At 34.9% G+C, this 15,740-nt stretch overlaps 1 protein-coding gene across 5 annotated transcripts in view; it reads left to right on the top strand.

The window, feature by feature from the left end:
* PSIP1 (PC4 and SFRS1 interacting protein 1) overlaps nt 1-15,740 on the top strand; it is a 46,489-nt gene that overhangs the window by 23,574 nt on the left and 7,175 nt on the right. For 2 of the 5 annotated variants that reach the window (XR_005366781.1, XM_038552433.1), the window contains exons 6-13: nt 3,680-3,776; nt 4,780-4,855; nt 9,721-9,949; nt 11,150-11,268; nt 13,963-14,018; nt 14,618-14,688; nt 14,910-15,011; nt 15,132-15,345. Coding sequence is in view for 4 of the 5 variants with exons in the window: in XM_038552433.1 (XP_038408361.1) it covers nt 3,680-3,776; nt 4,780-4,855; nt 9,721-9,949; nt 11,150-11,268; nt 13,963-14,018; nt 14,618-14,688; nt 14,910-15,011; nt 15,132-15,345 (964 nt within the window). In the remaining variant the exon portion in view is untranslated. Of the gene's footprint in view, nt 1-3,679; nt 3,777-4,779; nt 4,856-9,720; nt 9,950-11,149; nt 11,269-12,568; nt 13,249-13,962; nt 14,019-14,617; nt 14,689-14,909; nt 15,012-15,131; nt 15,346-15,740 lie in introns of those variants that run through there. The other 3 variants (XM_038552435.1, XM_038552436.1, XM_038552434.1) reach the window with 3 other exon arrangements.

Genomic DNA, 15,740 nt, shown 5'->3' with positions numbered 1-15,740 from the left:
TCTCAGTATTACCAGACCATAAAGTTTGAGGGAAAATGGTACAATACCTTAAATTTAACCTTGAACTTAGAGAAGTGATGAGAGCCATTTAATCACTTATATTTCAAGCAATGTGAATGATGGAGACTGGATTAATGAGACAAGTTCACAGATTAATTCAGAATTTTAGTACTAATGTCACTGGTGCAAGCAGAGCATGGAGTAGTCAGTAATAGAAGATAAGGTCTCTTTTCGTTGAACATGTATTTTTTTTGTTGAGACAGACAATACATAAAATAAGAGTTAAAAGAGGATAGTGACTTGGTGATTAAGTCATGAAAGGCTTTTCTAAGGAGTTAGCATGAGATTGAGAGGAAGGGACCTTCTAGCAGGTTTTTTAGTGTTGTAGACTCAGAGATAGGATTTAAGAGAACTGCAGGGGTTAACATTGATGGTTGATTGGAAGTAGGTGTGTGAAGGGACGGAGGAATCTAGGGTGACTCCCAAGGTTGCCTTGGTTTGGGAGCAGAGGCATGGTGGGGAAGAGGAAGTGAAACATCTGGGGGAATTAGACTGCAGATACATAGTTTTGACATCAAAAGGGGAAAAGGTAAAAGTGAAAAGATGTAGTCACTACTATAAAGATAGGACAAAGAGGTGAGGTGGTCAAGAATGCAGAAACTAGAATCCTGAGAGAACATAATGGAGATGAGCGGTTGCTTTGTAGAGTGAAGGCTGAGAATGAACTATCAGGTGAAAAGAGAAGATGTCAAGGGAGGAAAGAATTTTTTGAAAATGGTCAATAATGTCCTGATACAGAGAGGATCCTGGAAGATATTTGATAGTGGGGCTCCCCCAGGATACTTTAAAGTCAAATGGTAAGGGCAAATGAAGGGGGTTGCAGAATAAAATGTTCAATATTAAAGTTACATTATGTTTGAAATCTTTGAAGGGAAGGAGAGAGAATGCAGCAACAGGGATTTGCATGGTTAAAGGAAAGGTTTCAAGTGAAAAAAATATGAAGGCTCTAACAGTTCCTTGCAAAACTGGGAAAGATTGAAGATGTGGAAAATATGAATAATTGTAGTAAGGAGATGCAGGATGAAAGAAAGGAGGGGGGCACATTTGAAGGACGAGACTTAACAGGAAGAAGGAGATGGACATTTCATCTTTTTAACATTAAAGAGAAGGATGGAGGAGGTTATTTAAAAATTCTGGGGAGAATTGGGAATTAAGGGATATGTATGTAGCCTCAGTCTCTTTAGTATCCCGTTCAGAGGAGGACTGCATGTATGATATAAGGCAAGAAGAAAGGATTGAAATGCTGGTGAGGAAAGAGGGCACACACAACAGGATAAAGGTATTAATGGATGGCTTTGAAATCTCAACTGAGATTGCATAAAATGAATAAGTGTTTGTATCATATCTCCCCCCCCCTCAGGTCTCAGTAGCAGGGAATAATAGAACAGAAAAGGTAGAGTTTTACAGAGATTTGTGGGACAGGTGTAGCAAAACAAGAAAACTGGAGGGCTTGCATATGAATAATGTAGTCCTATGAGGTTGGTGGTGGGGTGCTTTTAGGTAAGATCATGAAGGGAGAGTAGAGTAGTACAAGAAAGAGGGTAATAAATGGGGAGTAAAAGTGTCAAAGGGTTAGAGGTCTTAGATCAAATAAATACAGAAGAAATAAATTTGTAGTCTGTGTTTAAGATTTAAGTATGTATATTTTCTTTTATTTTCATGAGGAATGTTTTTGACTTGCCTGATTTTTCTAACAGTGGAGAATACATATCTATGGTAGGGCTGGTTTTTTTGATTCAGTATTAGTGTTAAGTTTTTATTTATGATACTAATTATTGATACTCTTCTTGCTGTCTCCTCCAAAAGACCCATTCTGCCTTTATCTTGCATAATGTTTTGATTTACTTCCAAAAATTGCAAGTGTAAATGAAGAACTGTGGGGTTTTTTTTTTTGTTGTCGTCGTTGTTTTTTTTTTTTGCATTAACTCATCAGTTTGAACTGAATTTTAGAGAATTTTGCCCTCTTAACACCTCTGTATGAGAAGAGCTGTCAGTCTTGGCTTCTCAATTTTGATACCTGGGGAGCTTGGTGAAAACACAGATGCCTGGCTTCCCACCAGAGGAGAATCAAGATTGGGGCAGGAGTGTAGAGGTGGTTTGTAAGTTTAAAATTTTAGAGATAGAACCTTAGCTGATGTTTAATGGAGCAATTTTTGTTAATGTTCCTTGAGAACAATTCATAGGTGAACTTAGTTGAGTTTATTGACTTTTAAAAATACTTTGAATATGCATTATTTTCCAACTATAAAAGCAAACATGTTTAAAATTAAAAAATGGATACATTCTTAGAAGTGGGATTGCTAAATCAAAAATTTGCATAGTTTTGGGACACCTGGGTGGCTCAGTGGTTGAGCCATCTGCCTTTGGCTCAGGGCGTGATCCTGGAGTCCTGGGATTGAGTCCCACATTGGGCTCCCTGCATGGAGCCTGCTTCTCCCTCTGCCTATGTCTCTGCCTCTCTCTCTGTGTGGGTCTCTCACAAATAAATAACACCCCCCCAGAAAATTTGTGTATTTTAAAGTGCTCATATTTGTAAAGAACCTTTCAGGAAGGTGTTGCCACTTAATTGATCATTGGTAATCAATAGTAAGATTCTTTATTTCCTTACCAATACTGAGCATTATTAAGTTTTTGGGGACCCTGGGTGGCTCAGTTGGTTAAGTGTCTGCCTTTGGCTTAATGTTATAATCTCAAGGTCCTGGGATAGAGCCCCCCTATCAGGCTCCTGCTGATCAGGGAGTCTCCCTCTTCTCCTGCCCCCTACTCATGCTCTCTTTATCAAATAAATAAAACGTTTATTAAAAAAGATTTTAAAGTTTTTTTTTTATCAATAATAGATTGTGCATGTTTTTACATGCTTTTTATTCGTTTATTTTTGTTGATCTAGTTAATGCTGAAATAATTGGTTATAGGGAAGCAGCTCATAGTGGTCCTCCCATCCTCTTTCTACACTGTCTCTTTCCTTCCATTTCAATTATGATCAGTTGTTTACATTTCCTTTCTTAATTGGTGGTTTTAACCTTTGTTCTACTGCTTTAATCAATTAAAATGACTCTGATTTGGGGCTCTTGTCTCTTTGGGGGTCATTTTAGTTTGCAAAGGGTCACTGGAATTTATTACTCCACTGTAGTAAATCACTCTTTATGGAAAATAATAACAAGAGAAGAACAGATGTCAGTTCAAAAATAAAACATATTAGTAAAAGAATAAGAAATATTAGCAGCTTAATTTCTTGTCTTGTTTGCCCCTGAGTGGCACGGTTGGTTAAGTGGTTGCTCTTGATTTAAACTCAGGTCATGATCTCAGGGGCATGAGATCAAGTCCTACCTGTGACTCCACGCTCGTGGGGCATCTGCTTGGGAATTGTCTCCTCTTTTTCCCTTCTACCCTTTCCCCTGCCTTCCCACTCTTCTCTCAAAGAAGTAAATTGTTTAAAAAATAATGTTCACTAGAGTTATAAGCAGTGTTTGGGGATGTCATTGATGAGTTCACTGTTGAAAAATCATGTACAAGTTATGCTTATTTGTAAATTCTTTAAGGTGGCATATCTTTGCTGTTGAATTAAACTTGGAATGCCTATTTACTTGTTAAGTAAATTAATTAAGTCTTTGTAATTCAGGCAGAAAAACAAGTAGAAACTGAGGAGGCAGGAGTAGTGACAACAGCAACAGCATCTGTGAATCTAAAAGTGAGTCCTAAAAGAGGACGACCTGCAGGTAGGACTATTAATGTTTAAATCTCTGGCTTGTTAGTACTCTTATTACAGTGTTGTGCCTCAGATACTTTGGAATAGGTGGGTAGGCAGCCTATATATATAGATTTATATATATATATATATGATGTATGTATAAACTTCAGAGGAGATAAACATAGTTTCTGCTTTGTGTGATCAAGTATTTTAGATTTAAAATAATTGCTTGGGACTTTTTTTTCATTTTCTGTTTTATCTCTCTTACATTTTCCCCTAATAGCGGCACATGAGGCTGTGGTGAGGTTATATTCCATGAATGATGGGTTTATTTTACCTCTTACTGTAGAAAGCATAAATTTTCCAAATGGAAATTATTGCATTCTTTGTGTCAGGACCTTTATAGTATGCAGCTGTCTTCAGCATTGCCTGTCGAATTCCTGCCTAATTCAGGAAATTGGAAATATTTTGGAAGGATATACCTCTAATACAAAGTTAAACAAAGAAAATTAACCAAAATGGGACCAGTTCTTTTTCTAACTATAATTGAATTCTTTGAAAATGGGGGAAGATCAGTAATACCCAGAAAAGAAAAATCCTGAGATTTGTTTCTATCATTATTTTTGGAATTTGATAATGGATCAGATTAATGGTGTTAGGAAATTCGGTGAACTCTGATGCAGATTTTCAAAGATATGAATGTACAATATACGCTTATTCTAATATGTATATGAAAATTGAATATAAGTAGTACTATCTATTGTACAGTTGAAACCATGAAGAATGTTCTTCTAAACCCTCTTAGCTATACTAAGGAGGGAATGAAGATGACTCTGTTCATCTACCCCCTTTTAAATACTCTGTTGTTGCTCATTTGAATCATTGAGGGATATGATATTTAAAACTTAAGATGATAATATCTTTAATAAATCACTGATATTCTTAGTATATATCATTTGTAATCTTTATATGTGAGAATTGCATCTTGAAAGATGGTAGTTACTGATTTTGTTTTTCCCTGTAAATGTTAGCTACAGAAGTCAAGATCCCAAAACCAAGAGGCAGACCCAAAATGGTAAAACAGCCCTGTCCTTCAGAGACTGACATGTGAGTTTATTTTTAATGTATAATTAGTTATACACTGAATGAGGCATTTAAGTATAAATCTCTCTGTATTTATACCAGTTTTATTTTATAGGATATTTGCTGTTACTATTTTGTGTTTCTAAAAATTATGGGAGAAAACTATTGAAAAGTTTTTTGTTGTATAAAAAAAATAGTAAAAATGGGGAATCAAGAGCATCTGCTGCATGGTTCAGTCGGTTAAGTTTCCAACTCAGATCTTGATCTCAGGGTCCTGAGTTCAAGCCCTGAATTGGGCTCCATGCCTGGCCTGGTGCCACAAAAATCATTTCATTAAGACATCCTCTTGGTATATCAGGATATAAACGTACTTAGATAATACAAGGTAAAATCTGTAATAGGGAAATTAGGCAAGATAGTGTGTTTAAGGAAACTTGACTAGCTCCTTCAGAGTAATTTAGGACTACTACTAAGTGTGTGGGGGCGGGTAGGGGCGCCAGGGTGTTGTAGTCAGTTAAGGGTCTGACTCTTAGTTTCCACTGGTTAGGTAGTGATCTTGTGGTTGTAAGAATGAGCTTCCTGCCTGGCTCTGCTCTTGATGGCTTGAGACCATCCCGCCCTCTGTAGGCGTGCTCTTTCAAATAAATAAATCTTTAAAAACAATACTTTTAATGGGAGCCTGGCTGGATCCGTTTGTAGAGCATATGACTCTTGATCTTTGGGTTGTAAGTTCAAGCCCCATATTCGGTATAGAGATTAGACGGTTTTTATAATGTGAATTTAAAATTTTAGAGTATTTTATGGTAACTACTTAACAAAGTAATGTTTGTTTTTTTCTTGCCACCTTTGTTTTTCACAGATGGATATTGTTTATGTGGCTTATTGTTATGTGGCTTTTCTGGGTAGAAACTTCAACAGAAAGGAAAGATACATTTAGACAAAGGGTAAAAAAACCCATTTTAGCTATTGTGTGTAAAGATTTTATAGAGAAGGCTCAAGCAAGTTGGTCATTTAAGAGGGGATTTATTTTCAGTGTTTTGAAACTGAAACATAGGAAATTTTAGTTATAGAACACTGAAGCATTGGTACTTTTCAGTTAAATATGTTTGAAGAGTTTTATTGTACTGACAAGCTAGCTCTTAAAGTATTCTCAAAAATACTGGCACAGGGACGTCTGGTGGCTCTGCCTTTGGCTCAGGGCATGATCCCGCAGTCTCAGGATCGAGTCCCGCATTAGGCTCCCTGCGGGGAGCTTGCTCCTCCCTCTGCCTGTGTCTTTGCACCCCCCCCCTTATGAGTAAATAAATAAATAAAATCTTTAATAAAAAAAAATAGTGGCACAAAATTACAACATGGTTTTAACTACTGTAATGAAATTAAGAAATTAGGTACACGCAGGTGAGTTTGTTTTCTAAACATACCAAATCCCACTCATTCCCTGCCTAATCTAATCATGGCATCAGACATAAAGTCTAGGATTTCATGATTGATAGAAGGCCTTGATCTGAAGACTTAGGAACCGAAAACACAAGTTATTTGCTCCGTTCTCCCCTTTATCACATACCTAGATCTGAGATAGGGAGCCATACAAACTCTTATGCTCTTATTTGGAAAGGAGAAGCTTAAAAGAGGCCTACAGCAGTCATTGATCCCTAAGAAATATAAAATTCTGGGAAAATACTGTGAGATCTATTTTAGGTGTAAGGAAGGTTCCCTTGATTAGGCCCCGGTTTTCCCGAGACTGTCAAGGTAGACCATTTCTCTCTGGCTTTTAGCTAATCCTGTGACAGTTCTCTACTTTTCAGTATCATCCTTATTGCATCTGAAAAGGTCATTGGAAAATACTACCCTCATCAACTGGGTAGTATTGTGTCTACTTTCAGGCTATAGGATGTTGGGGACCCAAGCTTCCTTTTTAGATCTCTGTTAATTTCTCCTGATGGAGGCTATGTTACTTTCAGTAATAATAATACTTTATGGTGTGTTATTTTAGTCAGCTTCATGCCTAGTGGCCTTGAAAGGCCATAGGACTTTCCTCAGACTTGGCTTTTTTAAATTTGTTTTTTCCCCATCGCCCCCCTCAGACATACTGATTATATATTTAATTTACATTCACTTTGAATTTATAGGTTTTCCTGAGAAACCCTTGGTCTCTTCCCTAGAAACTGTTCATCTGAAGGACCAATGTAGTCCAATTTGAATTAGGAAAGATTAGGAAAGGCTGGTAGCTTATACCTTTTTTTTTTTTTTTTTTTTTTTAAGAGTTTAGTTATTCATGAGTGAGACAGAGAGAGAGAGGCAGAGACACAGGCAGGCAGAGGGAGAAGCAGGCTCCGTGCAGGAAGCCTGACCTGGGACTCAATCCCAGGACTCCAGGATCATGCCCCTGGGTGAAGGTGGCGCTAAACCACTGAGCCACCCAGGGTTCCCCAGTTTATACCTTTCTTTGATTGGATCTTTGACCCCAGTCTTTTTCTGAATTTGAAAATTCAGTGGGAATTTTCAACACTGAAGTGCACGGAATTTTTAGGTTCTTCTTTTGTCATTTGCTATTTTTAAAAACTCCTTTCTTTAAAAAAAAATTAAATTAAAAAAATAAAAACTCCTTTCTTAAAAAAAAAAAAAAAAACTCCGTTCTTTCTTGAAGTGTCCTTTTAATATCCTAATAACAACCCACTGAAGATGCTAGCATTCTATCTTGAAGCCTCGTCACCTAAAGGCACTGAATTTTCTTTCACATTATCACAGGTAACAGTTTTGCCCACTGTATAAAAAAAATTAGGTTTTTCGAGTTTTCAGCCCCAAAGTCAGTGTCACATGTTTTAAGTTTTTACATAAATTTTATGTATCCATGAATGTTTTGCAAAGGCATGTATGGACAGCCTCAAAATAGCAGTAGCTTATAAAATTTCTCATTCATGTTGTATGTAGGTTGGGCATTAGCCATAGCTATTCTTAGCTGTGTATCTGAGCACAAACTGTGGAGTACAGAGCCAAACTATATAAGCGCTTCCTAAAGTTTTGCTCTCCACCATGAGAACAGGATGTATGTGTTAGTGATAGCTTTTTTGCAGTGAGTCCTAAAATGACAAGATAATGGAATAGAGCCCAGAAAAGCTGAAACCATCTCCTAATCCTCATGTAAAGTAAGAAATATTTGATACAAGCCACTGAGATATTTTGAGTTGTATTTGCATTAGTTTTTGCTTCTGTTAACATATTTTTTAACTATTTACAAATAGTTTCCTATGGTGCCTTGACCTATTAAAAAGGGAAATTGTCACTAGGGAGAAGTCTGTTTTTCGTAAAAGGTGGTATGGAGGACCACAGGGAGAATACTTGTTTGTAGCAAGTCTTGATGGTTAAGTTTGCTTTAATATTGTTCAAAAATCCTTGAAATAACCCCATCTCTTATGACTTTATCGTACACTTCTTTATGTTTAACAACAGCAGCAACAAAAAAAATGGCTGCACAGGATTCCACTGTGTATGTTTCTTAAGATCTGTCTCATGTATGGGTATATCCTTTCAAAAACGGTGTCTTATGTCTTGTACATGTGCAGACATAATATTAGAATACATTGCTGAAGCAGATTTGCTAGTTCAGAGAGTATTTGGATTTTTAATATCTGCTTCTTTCCATTGAGGGGATAATACTTTGGGCAAGGAATTGTTCAATATCTATTAGAGAGCCATGGAAATGCTTTCTGTATTTGACTCTGTATTCCCATCTCCATTAAACTATCAAAATATTCACATTTGTGGAAATATTGAAGAAGATTTAAATGATTTTATTTGCATGCCTTTTCTTCTATTGATTAGAAATTAATGAGGAAACCCATATGATATTTGAAAATAGCATAGCCAATGATGGTTATGTGACAAAGAAATTTCTGAAGAGATTAAAAAGTGAGTTTTTTTTTCTCTTCTAATTTTTAATAATCTCTTAAGGGTACAAGAAAGCAGTTGTCTGGTAGGCAATCAGTGGATTTGGAACTGAAATACTGGGCCAATTATTTGAGCTAACACACTGTCATTAAATAGCTTTTCCAAGCTTCAAGTTGTATTTTTTTATGGGATTGCCCTAGTTGAATGTTTTATATCCTAAAATGGTTAGCATTGATATCATTTGATTCTCTTAGAGCTTATCATCGTACCATAAATACTTCTATTTTTGTCTGCTGTACTAGGTAGCATTAGTATCATCTGATAGTAGCATTAGGCTTACTGAGTAGTTTTGATAGTTTTGACTTAGTGATGTCTGTAAATCCACTGGTGATGGGAATGCTTAATGCTAGTGAATTCACTGTTAGGTATACTTAATTGCCATATATTTTACTATTGTATGCGTAACTTGGGAGCTTTGACTTTGCAGAGTATTTCTTTGAATTCTCAAATGATCATATTTGATCTTAAGCAGTTCACTTCTGCAATTGTATTTTTCCCAATCTGTGTACTTTTTAAACATGTTATTCTTACAGTTGTGTAGAATATAGGATCCAGGTGTCTCACCCATCTTACATACTGCTCTATCCCCATAGTGAAGAATTATCTTGGCATGTAAGACCACAATAGGTATTTTTTTCAGTGAATAAAGAACATTACAAAAACCCTGAAAAACAAAGAAAAAAATCACTTTTATTACTACCTTCATGCCACTGTAATTTTTGTATTTTCTAATTTATATGAAGAGAATGTTCTTTTCCTTTTATATTTGGATAGTAAAGACATTATATTTTACTAGAACATATGTTAAATTTGTCTTTAAGTGAAAAATTATGCCTTATTGTCCTCCAAAATGCTTACTTGGTTGGGAGAGTATGGTTCTAAAAGAAAACTAATAATGATACCTAAAAATTCATTTTCCATTACTGTATTCTCTAAAACAGGGTAACTGAAGAAGACAAAAGTAAGAAAAAGGGGCAAGAAGAAAAACAACCTAAAAAGCAGCTTAAAAAGGATGAAGAGGGCCAGAAGGAAGAAGATAAGCCAAGAAAAGAGCCAGACAAAAAAGAGGGGAAGAAAGAAGTTGAATCCAAAAGAAAAAATTTACCTAAAACAGGGGTTACATCAACCTCTGATTCTGAAGAGGAAGGAGATGATCAAGAAAGTGAAAAGGTACAATGTTTATCAAATAAAATATTCTATTTTTAGCTGCTTTTATAGTCATTTTTTTTACCTAGTAAGCTTTCAGTGTCTGAAAGTATGTGATTAAAACTGAATTTTTCTACCTTTGGTAAACTTGAATCAGCTGTGTTAAAAAGCATATTTGAAACTTTATTGTACATTCTAGATATTATAATAGTACGGAAATCAAATGTTATATAATGAACTTCTAGTAACCCACCTATGTAGAAAAGTAGAAATTAAGCCAAATGGACTGTGCAGTGAAGACAGTTCTAAAAGAGGTGCATTTATACATAGGTTTTTATTATATACTACAATGAAATTCTTTTTTTTTTTTTTTTTTTAATTTTTATTTATTTATGATAGTCACAGAGAGAGAGGCAGAGACACAGGCAGAGGGAGAAGCAGGCTCCATGCACTGGGAGCCCGATGTGGGATTTGTTCCCGGGTCTCCAGGATCACGCCCTGGGCCAAAGGCGCCAAACCGCTGCGCCACCCAGGGATCCCTACAATGAAATTCTTAGCACTCTTCAGGCCTATTTAGTGTACATTTTATCAGTGTATATTTGAATGCTACAGTTGTTTAGGAATTTGATTAAAGCTATACATCTTTTTGTTTAGAAGAACACAAGTATTGTGTATATATTTTTGTTTTTATCTAATTTATTTATTTTTTGAAGATTTTATTTATTTATTCATGAGAGACACAGAGACAGAGAGAGAGGCAGAGACAGGCAGAGGGAGAAGCAGGGCCCACGCCAGGAGCCCGACATGTGACTGGATCCCAGGTCTCCAGGATCACGCCCCGGGCTGAAGGTGGCGCTAAACCGCTGAGCCACCAGGGCTGCCCTGTTTTTTTCTAATTTAATATTTATTTTATAAGCCAGAGATTTTAAATTGGACAGCTTGAGCAATATACTTGTTAGTAAACAGGTACTGAAGTCAGAACTATAGTGTAGAGGCAAATAGCAGAGGACATCACTTAGTATAGCAGTGTAGAAAACAGATTTTATTCCCCGAGTTATCAAGGGAGAGAGCTCAGTTTAGATAGCAAAATGTACAATTCTGGAATTTTTTTTTAACTAGTAACTTAAGTATTTGTTCCTTAAGAAAACTAGTTGCTGCTTTCTCCCAGGACTGTAATCCTAGGAGCACTAGTCACTGACTCATTAAATTCATCCTAATTCTCAGAAGAGAAAAGGTGGAAGGAACTTTCAGACTCCTCATAGAAGGAATATGCTGAAAGGCCAGCATGAGAAAGAAGCAGCAGATAGAAAACGCAAGCAAGAGGAACAGATGGAAACTGAGCAGTAAGTATTTTTTTATTCTAAATTTTGATTTCCTTTTTAAGCTAGCATGAAATTTTGAAATGATAGAAATTCATTTTCCAGACCTTATGAAGCCTTTTAGAGAAGTGACTTTTACCAGGTCTTAGAAAAAAGTCTTCAGTATATGATGATGATCATGTTTCAGGCTTCATTCTTTGCTGAGTAGTAAGAGGATGAAATTCACTGAGGTAATCACTCTGTGAATTATTTTTAATTTAAACTGAAAGTGCACATAAGTTTGAACTGTGGCTTTGCTGAAAATGTTCTCACCCTCTACTATTCACTTAAGTATTACAGAAAGAGTGGTGATATGTTGGTGGAGAAAGTATGAAATATCCTTACTTGTCATACACCACTGGCAGGCCACTCCCAAAAGACTAGCAAAAATAACAAACACAGTTGGAAACCCAAGGCGGCCCTTAAAAGTAAATCTAAAGGCTGACAGGGTTTGCATTAGGTGTGCGCAATATAAATTAAGTTCAAAGCTGATTTAAGTTTTGGTATTTGGAGACAATATATACTTATCATGGGGAATTTCTTTCCTCTTTTATTCTTTCAAGTAATTTTACTAGAAGGAAAATTGCACTGGAGATGATGATTACACTTCATGTGCTTATTACATGTTTTCCTAGTTATCTTGAGACTGTCACTTCTGAATTTTCTTTGAAAAGCATTTTGTGAAGTATCTTGCATTATTCTGACTAAACTTGGTGTTTTTGTTTTTGTTTTTTTGGTTAATGGAGGTGATTTTAAAAACATGCTGTAGGTCACTATGACAAACTTAATGATAAGTAGTGAATTCTTTGAGTAATTTTGTACTTTTTCTTATAAGATACATTTGTAAGCCAAAAGTCTCTACAAATACAGCGTTTGACTATCTGCTTTCTTAGTTGCTTGGAGGATGATTATATAAGCAGTTTCATCTGCTTTAGGGGAGTAATTTAAAAACTGATCTAAAACTCAAGTGTTACTCCCTGTATTCTGTTAGACTTTGACCATTTCTGTAAATATTAAAGTTATTTTTTGTTACCTATCCTTTTCTATCCTTTCACTGAAAAGTTGTTGGACTGTTTGTTGCTTTTAACTTTATTGTGCTCCCCAAATTAAGATATAAAATTAGTATTGCTTAGTAAATCTAGCCCAACCCTTCTTCAGTATCTCAAAGTTATCTTTATGTGTTTCAGTTTCTTTTTTGAATGTCCTCCGAATGTAACTTTCTCAAATTCTAATATTTGTGTTTTCTTTCCTTCTCCTGTTATTACAAAACTTTGTACTTGGACAGTTTTGCTCTGTAAAGCATTTCAGATGCAGCTTGTGTGAAATGCATTATGCAAAATAAAGTTTATTGTATTGTATTCCCAGCCAAACAACATGTAATCTACAGTAATAAAAAATATATCTCATTTTGGGCTCAAAGCATTAATCCAGTTACTGAAAAGAGAATACAAGTGGAGCAAACAAGAGATGAAGATCTTGAGACAGACTCATTGGACTGAATTTCCCCCTCCCCCCCCCTTGATGGAAGAATGTTGCAGATTCTAAATTGAGGACTTCATTAATGGCATTATTACTGTGTTATGATTGTTAAAAAAAAAATTTCCTGTAAGGTACACACTACATACCAAGGTCGGCCATCATTCCTGTTAAAAGTTTTTTACCAAGCTTAAAATGAAGCTTTGTGTTTGAAAGTTAGAAGATGGTGGTTGTACATTATTTCATTTAGAAAATATAAAAATTCATTTTGTTTTGAAGCTAGGTGTTAAACTGGAATAGCTCTTATACCCCAGAGAATGGGGCAGTTGTGCCCTTCCCTTGACATTCCTTTGTTGTTTAATTCTTTAGAATTCTTAATAACTGTTTTTTTTTAATCCTGAGAGATTAAACAGTAGACTTGTTAAGAAAACAAAAATGAAACTGTAACCAAAATTTTAAAATAAAGTTTTTTTTTAAAAAAAAACCTGATTTTTAGATATTGTTTTGTTCTTGTCTATTTCAATTGGTTTATAATAGGGCCCGAACTCAAAGCCAAGGTACTAGAAATTAAGAATTCATTTTTAAATGCTTATTTTTGTGATCTGCAGTAAAATGGTACCTTTTCTTTTGTGACATGGTATGTAAATGTCAATGACTGTTGTTTAAATTAGATATACTGGCCAAAGAACCCCATTTTATTATAATAGTATTATCTTTGAATATTCTGTTTTACTTAGAAACTTAACCCCTCCAGTTATCTACCCTTTTGGAGATGTGGGAAAAATTAGTGTGTTTTTGATGTGCTACTTTAGAAAACAGTTGTGATGCAGAACTCATGAAATGTTTATAGATGTTCTTTTCCCATTATGGTCAGTCTGTCCATTGACCCTGACATTGGGTCTTTAAATACCACTATTTTATTATTGGAAAAAAATTTCACCATGACAAGTGTAAAAATTATTTGTGATGCCACGGAAAAATTAGATTTTAGCATGTTAATTTTTACGTGTTTTTGTTGATAGTAACTAATACTAATGCTGTGGCATTCCAGAGTTCTATGAATTACAGTCAATTCCTTGTGATCTAGGCTGTTGACTTTCTATCTTTAAATATTCTTTTAACTTTTACATAAGGGATTGTGGGCATTTGGTAATCAGTCACAAAGTTCCAATGTTTTGAAATATTTGTGTTAACATTTGATAGGCAGAATAAAGATGAAGGAAAGAAGCCAGAAGTTAAGAAAGTGGAGAAGAAGCGAGGTTAGTTATTTCACTTTCTAAGATGTATAAAATAATACATGGAAAGGAAATTACACAATTTCTTGTGTATAGGTTTTAAAATCATTTTATATTCTTAAATCCTACAAAAGCATTTTTTTTCAAATCCCTAGCAGATTCTATATACATTGTATTTTAAATATAATCAGGTGCCCTGCTCACCTGCTAAGGACTCCTACTTTTTTTTATCATTGCTCATTATCTAATGGTCACATTTTTTTGTAACATTGCCAAAAACCTAGATATTTTCCCTTTTTTTTTTTGACAAATCTCATTGTTTCCGATAGTTTTTCCTTTTTTTTAAAAAAACCTGTAAGGTGAAACAGTTGTAGAGGGGTTTATTAACTGGATATAAGCTACTTCTTTTAGAAACCCTGTGCAGCTAGATGGTGAATTTTTTCTTCAAATGATGAATGTTGCCTTCCTAAATACTAAAAATGGCAAATAACTTCTAGTGAACTAGGCAGATTATGAAGAACATTTTTAAAAATCAAATCTTGTCATTGTTTTGCTGATTAGATTTATACAGAAATACTGGTTTTGGAAAAACTATTTACTGTGTTTCACATTTTAATTTATAGAAACATCAATGGATTCTCGACTTCAAAGGATACATGCTGAAATTAAAAATTCACTCAAAATTGATAATCTTGTAAGTCTTTAATACCTCATTTAAAACTATAGCACTGCTTTTATAGCTTCATATTTTCTCACCTGATTTTATAAGTATGTGTAAATTTAAGAGAAATGGGTAAATTTAAGAGAAACTGGTCTTTTGTACTGCCTTATTTGAGATTTTAAAAATAATCTTTAGGAATAGAGCATATAGGTTTTGGTAATTAACAGTTATGAAATTACTGTTTTGTCATGAAGGATGTGAACAGATGTATTGAGGCGTTGGATGAACTTGCTTCACTTCAGGTCACAATGCAACAAGCTCAGAAACATACAGAGATGATTACAACACTGAAAAAAGTAAGTGATCTTGAGTTGTGCAGATTTTAAAAATTTCCTGATCACCATGTCGTTAAGAAGTAGTAACAGTTTAAAAATCAATGAAGAAAACAATTTTGAGTGTATATTTTGTTTTCTCAGATACGGCGATTCAAAGTTAGTCAGGTTATCATGGAAAAGTCTACAATGTTGTATAACAAGTTTAAGAATATGTTTTTGGTTGGTGAAGGAGATTCTGTGATCACACAAGTGCTGAATAAATCTCTCGCTGAACAAAGACAGCATGAGGAAGCAAATAAAACCAAAGATCAAGGGAAGAAAGGGCCAAACAAAAAGCTAGAAAAGGAACAAACAGGTATGTGGTAGTAAGTTGTTTGCTGGGACTGCTTTTAAAAAAATGGCTTTGACACATGATTTCATTAGGGTCTAAGGTATCCTAAAGCATTTAGAAAAACTAAAGCTAAGGCTGAGCGCTTCTGTTTAAATCATTATCATTAAGCTTAAATTTAGCAGTTGCTGTTCATTTTTCACTTAAATTAGGAAGAATTTCTAATTAACACAATAGTAGGTAAGAAAGGAACTTCCAGTGTCTGCATTATTCAACTTGTGTGATTACCAATACATGATCGTTGTTCTCTTTTACCCTCATCAGATTTCTCTGTGAAGCAAATTCCAGATACGCTATTTCAACCACAAATATTTTAGGATATATCTGTGATGGATTCTTAAAGTAGAACCATGGTATCATTA

This window comes from Canis lupus, chromosome 11, assembly GCF_011100685.1.
Source record: "Canis lupus familiaris isolate Mischka breed German Shepherd chromosome 11, alternate assembly UU_Cfam_GSD_1.0, whole genome shotgun sequence".
Lineage (NCBI taxonomy): Eukaryota > Metazoa > Chordata > Mammalia > Carnivora > Canidae > Canis > Canis lupus.
Note: the sequence above shows the minus strand (reverse complement) of the source record. Positions and strands in the feature narration are given on the sequence as shown.